Below are 17,024 nucleotides of genomic sequence, written 5' to 3' on the forward strand. Positions count from 1 at the left end.
GCCACAGCACCCAGCCTGATCAGTCTTTTTAATTTTGGCTGTTCTAACAGGTGCATAGTGGTGTCTCATGCTTTAATTTGGATTTCTTTAATGACTAGTGATGTTGAACATCATTTCATGTGCCTATTTGCCATCCGTGTATCTTCTTTAGTTAAGGGTATAATGTATCAATCCAAATCTTTTACTTATTTTATAAACTCTTTTCTTATTGTTGAGTTTTGAAAGTTCTTTATATATTCTGTGTATAAGTCCTTTATCTGATATATTTGTAAAGCCTAAACATGCCTGAAAGGAAGATGTCTTTCCCACTGATTTTTAAAAAAAATTTATTCCCTTAGGTAAGCATTCAGCTCCTCTTTAGCTTCTGTTTTATAACAGCAGAACCACCATCACTTGTCCCACAGTGGGAAGCAAAGTGTGCTTTCCATAGCCAGATATGGGACCCTCTGTATTTGTTGCTAAGACTATTGCTACTTCCTCTTGTGCTTCTATCTGTTAGCTTCTCTAGTTATTTCCTAAACTTGGAGGGTTAAAGTGTCACTTTTAAGTTGTATGACTTGGGCCAGATCACATGTAAGGTCTCTGAGCCTTATTGTCCTCATATGAGAAAGAAGGATAATCACATCTGCCCCTCCTAACCTTACTGGGAGAATTAGATGAGATTATGTATGTGAGAGCATTTTCGGAAACTGTAAAGCTCTGAACACATCCCTGTTTCTGTATTGGTCAGATCCTTGTTTTCTATTTACATATTCTTTACTGGTTATGGCAGATTCTCTCACTTCCCTTATCTTTTCCAACTCCCTGGTCCTTCTCTGGTTCATCTTAACATGTGATCTCAGATTCTCTTGTGACTCATAGAAGGCCACTTTCTTTCAGAGGGGATAATTTAGTCAGGGTGATCCAGACAGGACTGCTAAGGTACTTATACTTGTTTTTTTTCTTTTTGCTCTTATTTTCAAAAGTAACAATTCATGCTCATTAAAAGAAGTCAGTTGAAGGTTAGCCGGGCACGGTGGCTCACGCCTGTAATCCTAGCACTTTGCGAGACCGAGGCAGGCAGATCACTTGAGCCCAGGAGTTTGAGACCAGCCTGGGCAACATGGTGAAACCCCGTCATTACCAAAAATACAAAAATTAGCTGGGCGTGTTGGTGTGCGCCTGTAATCCCAGCTATTCGGGTGGCTGAGGCACAAGAATGCTTGAACCTGGGAGGCAGAGGTTGCAGTGAGCTGAGATTGCGCCACTGCACTTCAGCCTGGGCGACAGAGATTGCCTCAAAAAAAAAAAAAAAAAAAGGTTAATAATCTCCCCTACTAAGTAGCCAATATATATGTGCATATTGCTTAAATAGGAAAATTTTAAAATTATTTTTTGTAAAAAATAATTTAAAAGTAGGTTACATATTAACCTTAATTATTTATAAAAAAATTTAAACAATTTTTCCTATTTAAGCAATATGCACATATATTTTTCCTTCTACTTTTGTAAATGAAATAGTCTATGAGATCATATATTACTCTGCAAACTAATCTTTCTTTAACCTAGCAATGTCATATACAAGTCAGTACATATATATGAGATTCATTCTTCTTTAATAGCAGCATATTATCTATAATATAGATGTATAATAATTTAACTTTTGCATTATTGATGAATATTCACTTTGTTTCCAGATATTTTGTATTAAACATTTTTAATATATATTTTTATACTGGTTCTTTTGTTTCTATCAGATAAATTCCCAAAAGTGGGGCTGCTGTGTCCAATGTACGGTACATCTAATTTTCCTTTTTTTTTTTTTTTTTTTTTGAGACAGAGTCTCACTCTGTCGCCCAGGCTGGAGTGCAGTGGTGCGATCTTGGCTCACTGAAACCTCTGCCTCCTGGGTTCAAGTGATTCTCATGCCTCAGCCTCATGAGTAGCTGGGACTACAGGTGCATGCCACCACTCCTGGCTAATGTATGATACATTTGAAATATTACCAGAAACTGACAGTTACATTTCTAAGAAGGCACAGCAACTTGCTTCTCAGCAATGTTGTGAGAATGCTAGTTGTCCCCTGCACAATCTCTGCCTCATTTTCTTACTTTCTGGGCATTTAAAATTATTTTAACCTATCCTTAAAAAAATAACATAATAATGGCCAACAAGCAAATGAAAAAATGATTAACACCACAAATTATTATGAAAGTGCAAACCACAATCACAGTGAGATACCATGTCACATCCATCAGGATAGCTACTATGAAAAAAAAAACACGCGTTAGTGAGAAGTAGAAACCTTTGTGTACTGTTGGTGCGAACATAAAATGGTACAGTTGCTATGGAAAACAGTATGGTGGTTCCTCAAAAAATTAAAAATAGAACTACTGTATCATCCAGTAATTCCCCTTCTGGATATGTATTCAAAAAAATTGAAAGCTGATCTCAAAAGATATCTGTACAGCCATGTTCATAGCAGCACTTTTTGTAACAGCCAAGAAGTAGAAGCATCCCAGGTGTCCACCGACAGATGAATGGATAAACAAAATGTAGTGTGGGTATATATATACACTGTACAATGGAATTGTTATTCACTTTTAAAAAGGAAGAAAGTTCTAACACATGCTACGCTGTGGATGAACCTTAAGGTCATTATGTGAAGTGAAATAAACAAGTCACAAAAAGACAAAATACTGTATGACTCCATTTATATGAGTTATCCAGAGAAGTAAAATTCATAGAAACAGAAAGTAGAATGTTGGTTGCCAAGGGCTAGAGGAGGCAGAAATGGGGAGTTGTTTAATGGGTGTAGTTTCAGTTTTGTAACGTGAAGGCGTTCTGGAGATTGGGTGCATAACATGAATGTATTTAACACTAAGTAACTGTACACTTGGAAATGGTTAAGATAGTAAATTTTGTTATGTGTTTTTTTAAACCACAAAAAAAATCTACGAAAAGAAAAATAACTTATGAAAAAAGTAATAGGTACTCTTCAGTCATTGAGCTCCAGTTACATGATAGGCACTGGCACTTCCTGTGTATCATTTAGTCTTTATAATAACCATACAATAGCTGTTCAATCAATGCTTGTTAGATGAAAAGGTGTGCCGTTTAAGGAAAAAGTGAGACAGTATAGAGGACATTAACTGATTTTTATTGGAGGATCCTGACACCCAGTGGTCGTTGCTACCTGTAACACAAAGCCCTTCAGAGCAGGCTACATCAACAGTTACATTTTGTGAAGCTCCTTCTAGATTTCAGTGAGAACTGACAGCAAAGGTTTCAGTTTGGCAAGAAATAGACACATAATCAGAACCAGGCTTAAGGTGATTCACAACAGTAGTGATGGAGTGTTTGGAGACCAGTGATAGAAACACAACACTGGGAATATCTCCCTTTGAAGACAGAGATTATACTGCAGTCACTTCTTCGATGACATGGCCTTCACCAAACATTCCTGTTTTATTTTCTTGCCTTCTTCACAATGTTAATGTTTTCTCTATTTTCTTTTCCCTTGCTTAGTCACTTGTGTTTATTTTCTCTTTTTTGTAGACTTTCATTTGTATACCTATCTATTTTGCCTTGTAATATGTCTGCAGTGACTGGTAGGCTGAGTACTGGCAGCTGAGAGGCTGGACTAAAAGGAAAGAAACAGAGTATAGGAAATCCATTTGGGATGACTCTTCAGATAAGTTAAATTAGCCTCAAAGGAAATTAATGGTTTTACAGGTTGAAGTTGTTAACTGGAAAAAGGTTTCAATCCTATTAAATCAAACCAGGATTGAAGATGAAAGACCTTTGACCCATAAATTATTTGAGAGCTAGGAATTTCAGTATGCTTTTACAGTGTTCATGTTTTTTAGTATATTTCAGAGTAGTGAACAAAACCAGAAGGTTTTTTTTGTTTAACATAAAAGGAATGGGGCTCCCAAATTTGGTGCATGCTCTTCCAAGTATTATGGAGCCAGGCTGTTCTTTTCTCTCCAGGCACTTGGCAGACAGAACCGCTGAGCTGGAGCGAGTAAATAGAGTCAACCAATGCTTACAGGAGGACTGGGAAAGGAGTGCTGCGATGAAGAAGCAGCGAGACCTGGAGGACAAGGCTTTTGAACGGTAATGCCTGATTGGAACCCCAAAATTCTCCTGCTCCTTGTGGGACAGCAACAGGTTTCAAGTGGAACTCCACTTGATTAGCAGTGGCTGCCTAGAGAACCTTGTGGAGAAAGCAAGTCTGTATTCCATGGGAAATACTGCCGTGATTGATTAGAAATGTCTGTTACAGACATGGGATTGGAGAATGCTGAGTTGTGTGCTAGGTATTTACTAACCGTGCTCTAGTATTTGCCTCTGCTTAGGGTGGCTTTATTTGCTTTTTGTGGAGAGTGAAGATTCTCTTTGGAAATAACTATTTGGAAGTAGGGGGAGTGAGTTTCCAATCTGAACGTTTTCAAGGCTTAGAGAATCGTTATTTAAGAGCAGGGTCAGGGGTTGTAAGATTGGCAATTGGAAAAGTAAGATGCCTATTATGGAGCCAACCAAGAGCATCTTTCTGAAATTATTATATGCCTGCCTAATCCTCAGCTTAAATATTCACATCACTACTGTTGTATTACATCTTGAAAAAAAATTAAAATATGAATGTAAGGTATGATTTTATAGCATGTTAAAAATGTGATGAAACAGATCAAGTCTATACAATCAAGTTATTAAAACCCAGATATACCAAAATAATAGTTTAAATTGCCAATTATCAATTTTTAATCATGGATAAAATTTGTAGAATGGATCTTGATCTGTAACTCTCCTTTTCCTTTTAGGTTTTCTTGTAAAGTCTTTCTAATGAGTAGAACCCATATTTTGTGACAATGAAAGTATGAGTGATGACATGGAAAACAGGTTCCAAAGGAGAAGTGGAGTCATTTGGCTTAGAGAAAAGGAGAGGAAAGGGCAGTTGGGGATTTCAATTTTCTCAGTGATCTGAGAAGGCAGGTAAAAGTCAGTGAGATTAATGCCAGGGAGATTTTAGTTGTGTCTGGCAAGAGTGCTTGGCCAACATGGTGATAAAGGACTGAGGAGACACAGGAAATAATGTTGAGTGGCAGGCTAACAAATCTACTCCTGGTATATCGTGGAGCAGACTTCTCTGAGGACCTAGGCCAAGTGTGGACAGAGACTTGAGCACGCAGCAGTAGCAAGAAGGAATTGGTTGGCACAAAAAGAAAATAAAGCAAAAGTAAAACCAAAGTCCATATGTATGCAGTTAGCACATGATACTCTGTTCCATTACCAAGCCAGGTAGGTCTTCCCCTGCTCACTTCCAAGGTAGTTTATTCTTTTTTCTTTTAAGACTGCCCTTGATAATCCTTTTTTTTTTTTTTGAGATGGTGTCTCACTCTGTCGCGCAGGCTGGAGTGCAGTGGCGCGATCTCGGCTCACTGCAAGCTCCGTCTCCTGGGTTCATGCCATTCTCCTGCCTCAGCATCCCGACTAGCTGGGGCTACAGGCGCCTGCCACCAGGCCTGGCTAATTTTTTGTGTTTTTTAGTAGAGACAGGGTTTCACCGTGTTAGCCAGGATGGTCTTGATCTCCTGACCTCATAATCCGCCTGCCTCGGCCTCCCAAAGTGCTGGGATTACAGGTGTAAGCCACCGCGCCCGGCCGATCATCCTTCTTAAACAGAATTCTGGCTGGATGCCATGGCTCATGCCTGTAATCCCAGCACTTTAGGAGGCTGAGGCAGATGGATTGCTAGAGTTCAGAAGTTTGAGACCAGCCTGAGCAAACATGGTGAAACCCCATCTCTACCAAAGGTACAAAAATTAGCTGGGTGTGGTGGTGCACACCTGTCATTCCAGCTACTCTGGAGGCTGAGGTGGGAGGATCGCTGGAGCCCAGGAAGTCGAGGCTGCAGTGAGCTGTGATCACGCACTCCAGGCTGGTGACAGAGGGAGACCTAGTCTCAAAAAAAAAAAAAAAAAAAAAAATCCACCCATGGAGAAATTTTGATGGGGTAGAGGAGCACATGAGGGACTGTTTTGCGTAACGAAGAAAAACTATCAAAGGGGAAAGTCAGTTACTACTGCCTCTTTATTTCTGCTTTTAGTTGCTTTTGTCTTCCTCTTTGTCTCCACTCCCTCTCCTGCCCTTAACTCTCCAGAGGCTTCTGGCCTCCTGGGATAGTTCATTGTAAGTCCTCTCAACTCTCTGCTGTTGTTAGCTGATAACCAGCAACTTAATGGTTGATCTGCCTCTCAAATACTGTCTCCCAGGAGCTCAACAGATAGAGGTGTAATCCACGTGGGAAAGCAGTCAACAGAGAGGCTTTGGAGCCACTGTCTGCTGGCTGTGTGACCTTCGGCAAGTTCTCTGTGGGCTTGGGTGGTTGAAGCTGGGGAAGGGTAGGGTCAGACTGTTGTGAAGGCACAAGTCGCGGCTTTTTATTTAGTAGAGAACGACAAGCCAGCAGAAGTCTGGAAGCAGGGGATGCCAGGATGGGGTGACCTGCAGCATACAGGCAGAGAACGCAAGGTGTTACTTTTCTTTTGTGTACCTCCTGCCATACCAGCTTCCAAGTTGGGCCTCCAGGAGCTCCAGGAACCTGCTGATCGGCCTTTGCTCTCCTCTCCTCAGGGCTTCAGACAAGCTGTTTCTCCTAGACCAGTGTGAGAAGTATCGGCGCTGCAAGCAATGCCAGAGGCACACCTCCAACGTGGGCGAGAGCAACCTGTGGCCCCTGAACAAGTTCCTGCCTGGCTCCCGGTTGCTTGTGTAAAACTCAAAGTTTGGCTCTGCGTTTCCTGGGGAAAGTTTTTATCCTTTACATGTTTGGGGGTGATGGTGAAACTGCGTATTTTTACCTCAGAGAAAAAAATCATTGTTTAGGTTTGGTGCTTTCATTAGATTGCTTGTTAAGCCCTTATTGAATTCACTCCTGCTTTCCTCCCACCCCCAATTATTTCCTGTACTAGTTTCTGATGGCAGTGAAGGTGTCTGAATGGTCCTGAGGGCTAGAACCTGCTGCACAGGGGCTGGGAATGGGATCCAGCTTCATTATGGCTGCTGGGGTGCTGCTGACCCAGCCCTGCTGCTGCTCCATGACTTTGTGTACAAAACTTTTTTCATCTGTAATGAATAGTGGCAATAATAAATATTTTCTAAGGGCCTGACTGTGCACGACAATTCATAATGGTACATTTTACCCCTCCCTCTTCCCCCAATCCTAGACTTTTCCAGAGGGGTATATGTGTGAACATCACAGAGATGGGTTAGACTATTTACCCCCAGGAGGCCAGAACAATGCTCCCTGAGTTTTCTCATTGATGACATACCTGGGACTTTAGTGGGGTCTCCCAAGATATCATTCCCTTGTTGAGCTATTTCTACACCCTTGGAGTAACTGTGCACTGTGAGGTGAGTCACCCACTACTTCACTTGCATTCATTCTTAAGCTGTAGGTGCTGTTCAAGAGGACTTAACTCCCTGTCAGAGGACTGACTTTCAGTTAAGGTATGGTTGTTCTCAACTAAAAACTTTCTTCATTTATCTTCATACTTTTGTAATGCCCAACCTTGTTTTTACTAACCCTGTTTTTAGACTCTCCCTTTTCCTTTAATCACCTAGCCTTGTTTCCACGTGAATTGACTCTCCCTTAGCTAAGAGAGCCAGACAGACTCTATCTTGGCTCTTTCACTGGCAGCCCCTTCCTGAAGGACTTAACTTGTGCAAGCTGACTCTCAGCACATCCAAGAATGCAATTAACTGATAAGATACTGTGGCGAGCAATATCCACAATTCCCAGGAATTCGTCTGATTGATAACGCCCAAAGCCCAGAGTCTATCACCTTGTAATAGTCTTAAAGCCCCTGCACCTGGAACTGTTTACTTTCCTGTAACCATTTATCCTTTTAACTTTTTGCCTACTTTATTTCTGTAAAATTGTTTTAACTAGACCCCCTTCCCCTTTCTAAACCAAAGTATAAAAGAAAATCTAGCCCCTTCTTCGGGGCTGAGAGAACTTTGAGCGTTAGCCATCTCTTGGCCACTGGCTAAATAAACGGACTCTTAATTTGTCTCAAAGTGTGGCGTTTTCTCTAACTCGCTCAGGTACAACACTTTCTTCTCCTCTCCCTGCCCTGTCTGACCAATTGAAGTAAGATAGAGTGAAGTCTAGATTTCTGAAATACAAAAGCTAAGAAGGATGTCTTTTAGACTATTTGCTTTCTGCCCGCCACATCTCTCCCTTGGGAAATAAGGGAAAGTTTTTGTGGGAAGATGTTTGTGAACATTTAAACTTTCATTTTGCCCTACAAATACAAAATAGGAATGTGTTGAGCCCTGAATAATTATGGAGAAAATATTCACTCAAGCTGATATTGGGCAAATTTTGTTGCTAATGTTATCTTTTTCTATGAAAACAAGCATACCTGCTGATGATCACAATTTTTTGGAACGTCTTCCCTAATCTTTCTCCGTTTCTGTCTTTCATTTCCTCAAAAAATCATTCTATGGAGGGCCAATCATCATTAACCAATATTTAAAACAATAGGCTTTCCCCAAGACTGCCTGACCTGCCTGAATCTACATCTGCTGTACCCTTGAAGTAATTTGTTTCTAATATATAATAAATTATTATAATAGTGTTGTACTAATATTTTTTAAAAATATAGAATGCTGGCCGGGTGCAGTGGCACATGCCTGTAATCCCAGCACTTTGGGAGGCCGAGGCAGGTGGATCAAATCTTTTGACGAGGTCAAAAGATTGAGACCATCCTGGCCAACATGGTGAAACCCCGTCTCTACTAAAAATACAAAAATTAGCTGAGTGTGGTGGCACGCGCCTGTAGTCCCAGCTACTCAGGAGGCTGAGGCAGGAGAATTGCTTGAACCTGAGAGGTGGACGTTGCAGTGAACCGAGATCGTGCCACTGTACTGCAGCCTGGTGACACAGCGAGATTCTGTCTCAAAAAAAAAAAAAAAGAATTCCTTGTTAAAGAAAAAAAAGTTAATTTTGGTATGTTCAGGTGAGCAGATTTAACTTCATAGATCTTTTCACTGGAGGAATTGAACTTACAATTTACTGTCATAGGTAGCAGTCAGTATTACAGTCAGACCCTTTAAAAACTATTTTTAAAAATTATATATTGACAAATTATTTGTAATATTTATGTTGTATATATTTATGGGGTATAAAGTGATATTGTGATTTTTGAATACAATGTGGAATAATTAAATCAAGTGAATTAAAATGTCCATCACCTTAAATATTTAACTTTTTGTGATAAGAATATTTAAAATTTATTCTTTTAGTGATATTGACATGTACAGTGCTCATTATATTCACCACACTGTGCAACAGATCTCAAAAATATATCAAAGTTGGCTTGGCGTGGTGGCTCATGCCTGTAATCCCAGCACTTTCGGAGGCCGAGGCAGGCAGATCACCTGAGGTCAGGAGTTCGAGACGAGCCTAGCCAACATGGTGAAACTCTGTCTCTACTAAAAATACAAAAAATTAGCTGGGCGTTGTGGCACGCACCTGTAGTCCCAGCTACTCAAGAAGCTGAGGCAGGAAAATCACTTGAATCCAGGAGGCAGAGGTTGCAGTGAGCTGAGATCATGTCACCACACTCCAACCTGAGTGACAGAGCCAGACTCTGTCTCAAAAAAAAAAAAAAATCGAACTTATTTTTCCTGAGGCTTTGTACAATTCAACTATCATCTCCTCATTCCTCCCATCCCCCACCCTCTGGGAACTATCATTCTACTCTCCACTTATGAGTTGTAGATTCCACATATGAGAACATGTGGTATTTGTTTGTGTTTGGTGTATTTCACTTAGCATAATATTCTCCAATGCTATCCACATATCCTTTTTATGTCTTTAAGATCAACTATTTTTTAGCTTCCACATGAGTGAGAACATTCAGCATTTAACTTTCTGTTCTTGGCTTATTTCTCTCAGTTCCAGTTCCATCCATGTTGCCATAAATGACAGCATTTCATTCTTTTTCATGGCTGAATATTATTCCATTGTGTATATATACCACATTTTCTTTATTTATTCATCTATTATTGGACACTTGGTTGATTCCATATCTTGGCTGTTGTGAATAGTGCTGCAATGAACATCTCTTTTGACATATTCATATTTGACTTCAAATCTTTGGGACAAATAACCAGAAGTGAGATTGCTGGGTCATATGGTAACTGTATTTTTAGTTTTTTGAGGAATCTTCATACAGTGTTTCATAATGGCTGTACTAATTTATATCTCCCACCAACGGTGTACAAGGGTTCCCTTTTTCCCATATCTTAGCCAGCACTTATTATCTTTTATCTTTTTGATAATAGCCTTTCTAATAGATGTGAAGTGGTAGCTATTTGTAGTTTTAACTTTCATCTCTCTAATGACTAGTGATGTTGGGCATTTTTTTGTGTATTTGTTAGCCATTCACATGTCTTCTTTTGAGAAATGTTTATTCAGGTTCCTTGCCCATGTCTCTTTTTTTTTTTTAATAGAGTTGAGTTCCTTACATATTTTGGATATTAATCCCTTATCATATGTATGGGTTGCAAATATTTTTCTCCCAATCTGTAGGTTTTCTCTTCACTCTACTAATTGCTCTCTTTGTTGTGTAGCAATTTTTTATTTTGATGTAATCCCATTTGTCCACTTTTGCAAATGTTGCCTGCATTTTTGGGTCAAATCTAAAAAATCATTGCCCAGACCAATGTCATGTAGTTTTCCCTGTGTTTTCTTCTAGTAGTTTTACAGTTTCAGGTTTTATGTTTATGTCTTTAATTCATTTTGAGTTGATTTTTATACATGGTGTGAGATAAGGGTCCAATTTCATTCTCTTGTCTATGGATATCCAGTTTTCCCAGCACCATTTATAGAATAACTTGTCCTTTTCCCATTGTATATTCTTGGCACTTTTGGTGAATATTAATTGGCTGTAGATACATGGTTTCATTTCTGGGTTCTTTATTTTGTCCATTGGTTCAAATGTCTATTTTAATGCCAGTATCATGCTGTTTTAATTACTATCAGTTTGTAGTATAGTTTGAAATTAGGTAGTGTGATACCTCAAGCTTTGTTCTTTTTGCTCATGATTGCCTTGGCTGTTTTGTAGTTCCATATGAATTTCAGGATTGTTTTTTCTATATCTATGAAAAATAACATTGGAATTTTGATATTGAACTGAATCTGCATATCATTCATGTAGTATGGACATTTTAACAATATTAATTCTTCCAGTCCATGAACATGGGATATATTTCAATTTATTTGTCTTCTTCAGTTTCTTTTATTAATGTTTTACAGTTTTCTTTGTATAAATCTTTCACCTCATTGGTTAAATATATTCCTCAGTATTTTATTTCTAGTAGCTACTGTAAATGATATGTTCTCTTGATTTCTTTTTTGGAAAGTTCATTGTTAATGTAAAGAAATGTTACTGACTTTTGTGTGTTGATTTTGTATCCTGCAACTTTCCTGAATTTGTTGATCAATTCTAATGGCTTTTTGTTAAAACCTTTAGGGTTTTTTTCTTTTTGTAGAGATGGGGTCTCACTATGTTGACCAGGCTGGTTTCAAACTCCTGGCCTTAAGTGATCCTCCTGCCTTGGTTTCCCAAAGGGTTGGAATTACAGGCTTGAGCCACCACACTTGGCCTTAGGTTTTCTGTATGCAAAATTATGTTGTCAGCAAATAACAGTAGTTTTATTTCTTCATTTCCTACTTGGATGTCTTTTCTTTCTTTCTTCTGCTTCATTGCTCTAAGGACTTTCAATATTACATTGAACAGAAGTGGCAAGAGTGCACATCCTTGACATCCTTGGTCCAGATCTTAGAAGAAAGAGTTCCAAGTTTTTACTGTTGAGTATAATGTTAGCTGTAGGCTTATTATATATGGCCTTTATTGTGCTGAAGTATATTCATTCTGTAATTAATTTGTTGAGTGTTTTTGTCATGAAAGGATGTTTTGTCAAATGCTTTTTCTGCATTTAATGAGATGGTCATATGATTTTTGTCCTTCATTCTGTTCATGTGATATATCACACTTATTGATTTGAGAATAATCAACCATTCTTGCAACTCAGGGATAAATCCCACTTGATCATGGTGAATAATCCTATTAATGTGTTGTTGGATTTGGTTTGCTAGTATTTTGTTGAGGATTTTTGCATCTATGCTCATCAAGGATATTGGCTTGTAGTTTTCATTTCTTGTGATGTTCTTGTGTGGCTTTGGTATTAGGGTAATACTGGTCCTAAAAAGAGTTTGAAAGTATTCTCTCCTATTCGTTTTTTTGTTTGTTTGTTTTTTTCTGAGACAGTTTGTAGAGAATTGGTATTAGTTCTTCTTTAAATGTTTGGTAGAATTCAGCAGTGAAGCCATCTGTTCCTGGGCTTTTCTTTGGTGAGATACTTTTTATTACTGATTCAATTTCCTCACTCATTATTGGTTTGCTCAGATTTTCTATTTCTTCATGATTCAGTCTTGGCAGGTTGTATGTGTGTAGGAATATATCCCTTTCTTCTAGGTAATTCAAGTTTTTGGCATATAATTGTTCATAATAGTCTCTCATGATCCATTGTACTTCTGTGTTGTCAACTGTAATAATTTCTTTATTTCTGATTTTACTTGAGTCTTTTTTTCTTGGTGAGTCTAGCTAAAGGCTGTTTGATTTTGTCTTTTCAAAAAATGAACTTTTAGTTTCTTTTGTATTTTTTTTTAATCTCCAGAGCAGAAATAAAATAGAGATTAGATTATTTCTGGTCTGATCTTTATTATCTCTTTCCTTCAACTAACTTGGGCTTAGGGTTTTAAAGAAATTTCCTAGAGGTGTAACTTTTAGTTATTTGTAATTTTCTTTCTTGGTGCAGGCATTTATTGCTATAAACTTTCCTCTTAGAACTGCTTTTGCTGCATTCCATAAAGTTTGGTATGTTGTGTGTTCCTGTTTTTTTGTCTCAAGATACTTCTAGATTTCCCTTTTAATTTCTTCACTGGCACACTGATTGTTCATGAGCATATTTAATTTCCATGTATTTGTGAATCTTCCAAAATTCCTCCTGTTAATGATTTCCAGTTTCATACCATGTGAAACCTCTGGTTTAACAAGGTAAAAACTAGAAAACCCCTGTATAACAAGGTAAAAACCTAATATTATTGTGCATTGGTTGTTAGAAGAACAAGGTAGATTCCTTCTGGTAAGTTTACCATGGAACAGAGAGGGAAAGCTTTTTGAGGAGATGAAGCCCAAGCTGAATTTTAAGGACCAACAGGAAAAAGCCAGGTGAAGAGAAGAAGGGGTCATGACAACAGATGTCAAGGCCGTGTGCTCCAGTCTATCAAGACTGAGATGGAGGCATGGTTATATGAATTATATAGATATGAGGTCTAATATGTTTTCTATCATTCAACCATTTTAAGAATCAAACTTTATTATAGTCCTTCACTAAACAGCCGATTTCTGAGCAAGTCTTCATAATTTGGATCTTCTTCAATGATCCTCATTGTTAACTATTATTCTTGTATTAGTCTAACTCCGTAATTAGCCTTGACTTGCTATCATCAAGTTCTGTCTTTTCCAGAAATACAGCACAGCCAGACCAGATTAATGTATCAAAGGATTCCCTATTTCAGTGGTTTTCAATGTTTTGGACAGTCATGGACTCTTCTAAGAATCTGATGAAAAACATATACTCTTCTCCTAAAAACAGGTATATATTCCTATACAATATTTTGCATGCAGTTAGAAGTTTCCTAGAACCCCTGGACCACAGGCCAAGAATCCCTGTTCTAGATAGCTTTCCTTCACCATTTTTACAGGCTTAGGCTATCAAAAGTAAAGGATTTAATTTGCTTTTGAAAATTCCCTTTCACTTTTCTTTTTTGTTTTTTTCCCTAAAATTCTGTTACTTTGCCTTCATTTTTACATAGTTTTTCTGAGTACACAATTCTATACTGACATTTTGTCTCAGTCCTCTGAAGATATTCTTATTCTCAGGTTTCTTCTCTAACAGCTGTTAGAATTTTCTAAAATGTCTGGACTTTGCTTCCTGGCCTTCACATGGCCCCTTGCAATAAAGCCCTATTTCTTCTTTCCTTCAAAGGGCTGAGAGAAAATGTCAGTGAAGAATTGTGTACCCAGCAAAACTTTTAACAATGAAGGGAAAATAAAAGAATTTTAGAAAAAAGCCGAAAAAGAAACCTGAAGGAAAAAACAAAATACAGTTTATTAATATTAAGGGAAATGGATTTAACAGTGAGAGATTTTCTAGCATATATAAAACATTTATCAAAGTTGATCAGATACCCAAAGGAATGTCCAAAAAAATGCTTCTGGATAAAAGAAAGTAACCTCAGAAAGAATGGAGCTCCAAGAAGGAATAGTGAGCAAAGAAACTGATAACATGAATAAATGTAAACAAACATTGATTTGTACAAACAATAATGTCCAATTTGTGGCGTTAAAAGATTAAGATGCTTGACGACATTAATAGTTAAAGCACGCTGAATTCCTTCAAGAGGCAGGAAAAGATTCTGAACCATGTTTGACTTTTTCTAAGTTAGTTAAGCACTAAAAGAACAGAAACAGGGTATATAATAGACCATATGTATTAGAGAGGCAGACTCCACAGCCAAAATCGCGGGATTCAAATCTTAGCCCTTGCAAAATTACCTATTGGGTACTATGCTCACTATCTGGGTGACAGAATTATCATTCATACTCTGGGTCATGCAATATACCCATGTAACAAACGTGCACGTGAACCCCCTGAATCTATAATAAAAGTTAAAATTATTTTTTAAAAAAGTCTCATCTCTGCCATTTACTAGCTGTGTGACCTTGGGCAAATTACCGTCCTGTGCCTAGGTTTTTAAAGTCAGGACAGTAGAAATGACACTAGTATCTAATTCATAGGGGTTTTGTATTACATTTATATAAAGCTTTGAACAGTGCTTACCCTAAAATAAGTGCTAAGGAAGTATTAGCCCCAGTGAAAACTTCCAAAAGAGTAGAGGGAAAATCGTAATCCAAAAGAGGTCAAGAAAAGGTAAAAAATATAGAAATACGGGTCAAATAGCATAAAATAAGAGGGCAAAAATACATACGTGCACTTTTTCAGCTAAAAAAGTTTGTCAGACTGGACTGATGCGGAAAAAAAGCTCCATATATTATGTTGTTCCCAAGAGACATACTTAAACATGAAGCAGGTAGAAAAAGATACACTAGTCAGAGTCAATGGCTGGGAAACCTTTCGCTACCTTACCTGTCTTCCTTCAGTTTCTCTCCAGCCTCTTCCAGGCTTCCTATCCCACCACCCCCACGTCGCTCCTCAGCCCCTCTCCTCTCTAGTGGGAGACAAGGAAACTCAGCATTCATCCAGCGTTCCTTCGCTTCAGCAAGGGGCTCCCGTCGGCGGCGGCCGTGATGACGTCCTCATTGGTCCGCCCAACCACGATTGGTGAAGGGGTTCCTGGGTCGCGCGCCGTCTAGGAAAGAGAGGATTTGGGACGCAACGACACCTGGGCGTGTGCGTATTGCGTCAGTGGAGGCGCTCCGCTGGTCCTCCTAGAGTTTGGTGCCCCGCCGCCGCTGCCCCGCCACGACTGTGGCTGCGGCTGCTCCCGGCAGTGCTGCGGCCGCCGCCGGCCCAGCTGTATGGTTAGGCTACCATCGTTCGTGAGTAAACATATTCCTTTCTGTGGTGTTCTTGATCATGCATTTATAGAGTTTCTAAAGGGCCCTGGAGATTACTGCCAGGTTCAGCACGAACTTTATGAGGACAGTGAATGGAGGAAAGTCATTACTGCCCCACCAAGAAGCCCCCACAGAGCGGGTCACCTGGACACAGAAGTGTAGAACTGAGATCATCAGAGCATTTTACAAGAGTTCTGACCTAGATGGGGTAACCCTTAGTGCACTTCCTTTCCATTGGCTCAGAATTACTGAATTGAAGAACCGCGGCTTCTTGTTGGTAGGTTCATTTCATTTCCTGTCACTACCAACTTCATAGTCAAAGCTCTATGAATTTCAAGTGGAGTATATTGGCATAGACTTCAGTTTCTTGACATGATTTCTGTATTCAAAATTTTTAATTTTTTTCTTAACCATATCAGTTTTTTTTTTTTTTAACTAAATTAACATGGCTCCAATGAATCACCCAGCTCCAGTGGAAGTCACATACGGGAACATGAGATTTCTTATTATACACAACCCAACCAATTCGACCTTAAACAGATTTTTAGAAGAACTTAAGAAATACGAGGTTACCACAATAGTAAGAGTATGTGAAGCAACTGATGACCCTGCTCTTGTGGAGAAAGAAGGCCAATCCAGTTTCTGGATTGGCCTTTTGGTGATGGTTCATCATCATCCAACCAGATTGTTGATCACTGGTGAAGTCTTCTAGACGTTAAGTTTCGTGAAGAACCTGGTTGTTGTATTGCCTTCACTGTGTTGCAGGTCTTGGGAGGACTCCAGTGCTTGTTGCCCTAGCATTAATTGAAAGTGGAATGAAAAAGGAAGATGCAGTACGGTTTATTAGAGATAAACGGCACGGTGCTTTTAACAGCAAGCAACTTTTGTATTTGGAGAAATATGATTCTCAAATGCGGCTTCGCTTTGTGTCCGGAATTGGTGGGTTCTTGGTCTCACTGACTTCAAGAATGAAGCCGCGGACCCTCATGGTGAGTGTTACAGTTCTTAAAGGCGGCGGGTCCAGAGTTTGTTCCTTCTGATGTTCGGATGTGTTCGGAGTTTCTTCCTTCTGGTGGGTTCGTGGTCTCGCTGGCTCAGGAGTGAAGCTGCGGACCTTCGTGGTGAGTGTTGCAGCTCTGAAGGCGGTGCGTCTGGAGTTGTTCGTTCCTCCTGCTGGGTTCGTGGTCTTGCTGGCTTCAGGAGTGAAGCTGCAGATCTTTGTGGTGAGTGTTACAGCTCGTAAAGGTAGTGTGGACCCAAAGAGTGAGCAGCAGCAAGATTTATTGCAAAGAGCGAAAGAACAAAGCTTCCACAGCGTGGAAGGGG

At 39.2% G+C, this 17,024-nt stretch overlaps 1 protein-coding gene and 1 pseudogene across 3 annotated transcripts in view; both read left to right on the forward strand.

Annotated features, from left to right (window-relative positions):
• CCDC81 (coiled-coil domain containing 81) overlaps positions 1 to 9,727 on the forward strand; it is a 54,997-nt gene extending 45,270 nt beyond the window's left edge. For all 3 annotated transcript variants that reach the window (XM_004051938.5, XM_063693449.1, XM_063693450.1), the window contains 2 exons: positions 3,973 to 4,098; positions 6,616 to 9,727. In XM_004051938.5, the coding sequence (XP_004051986.4) occupies positions 3,973 to 4,098; positions 6,616 to 6,757 (268 nt within the window). In that variant the 3' untranslated portion in view covers positions 6,758 to 9,727. The remainder of the gene's footprint in view (positions 1 to 3,972; positions 4,099 to 6,615) is intronic.
• Positions 9,728 to 16,043: 6,316 nt separating this feature from the next.
• LOC101141208 (protein tyrosine phosphatase type IVA 1-like) lies at positions 16,044 to 16,798 on the forward strand (annotated as a pseudogene).
• The last annotated feature ends 226 nt before the right edge of the window (positions 16,799 to 17,024 follow it).

Source organism: Gorilla gorilla, chromosome 9 (assembly GCF_029281585.2).
Source record: "Gorilla gorilla gorilla isolate KB3781 chromosome 9, NHGRI_mGorGor1-v2.1_pri, whole genome shotgun sequence".
NCBI lineage: Eukaryota > Metazoa > Chordata > Mammalia > Primates > Hominidae > Gorilla > Gorilla gorilla.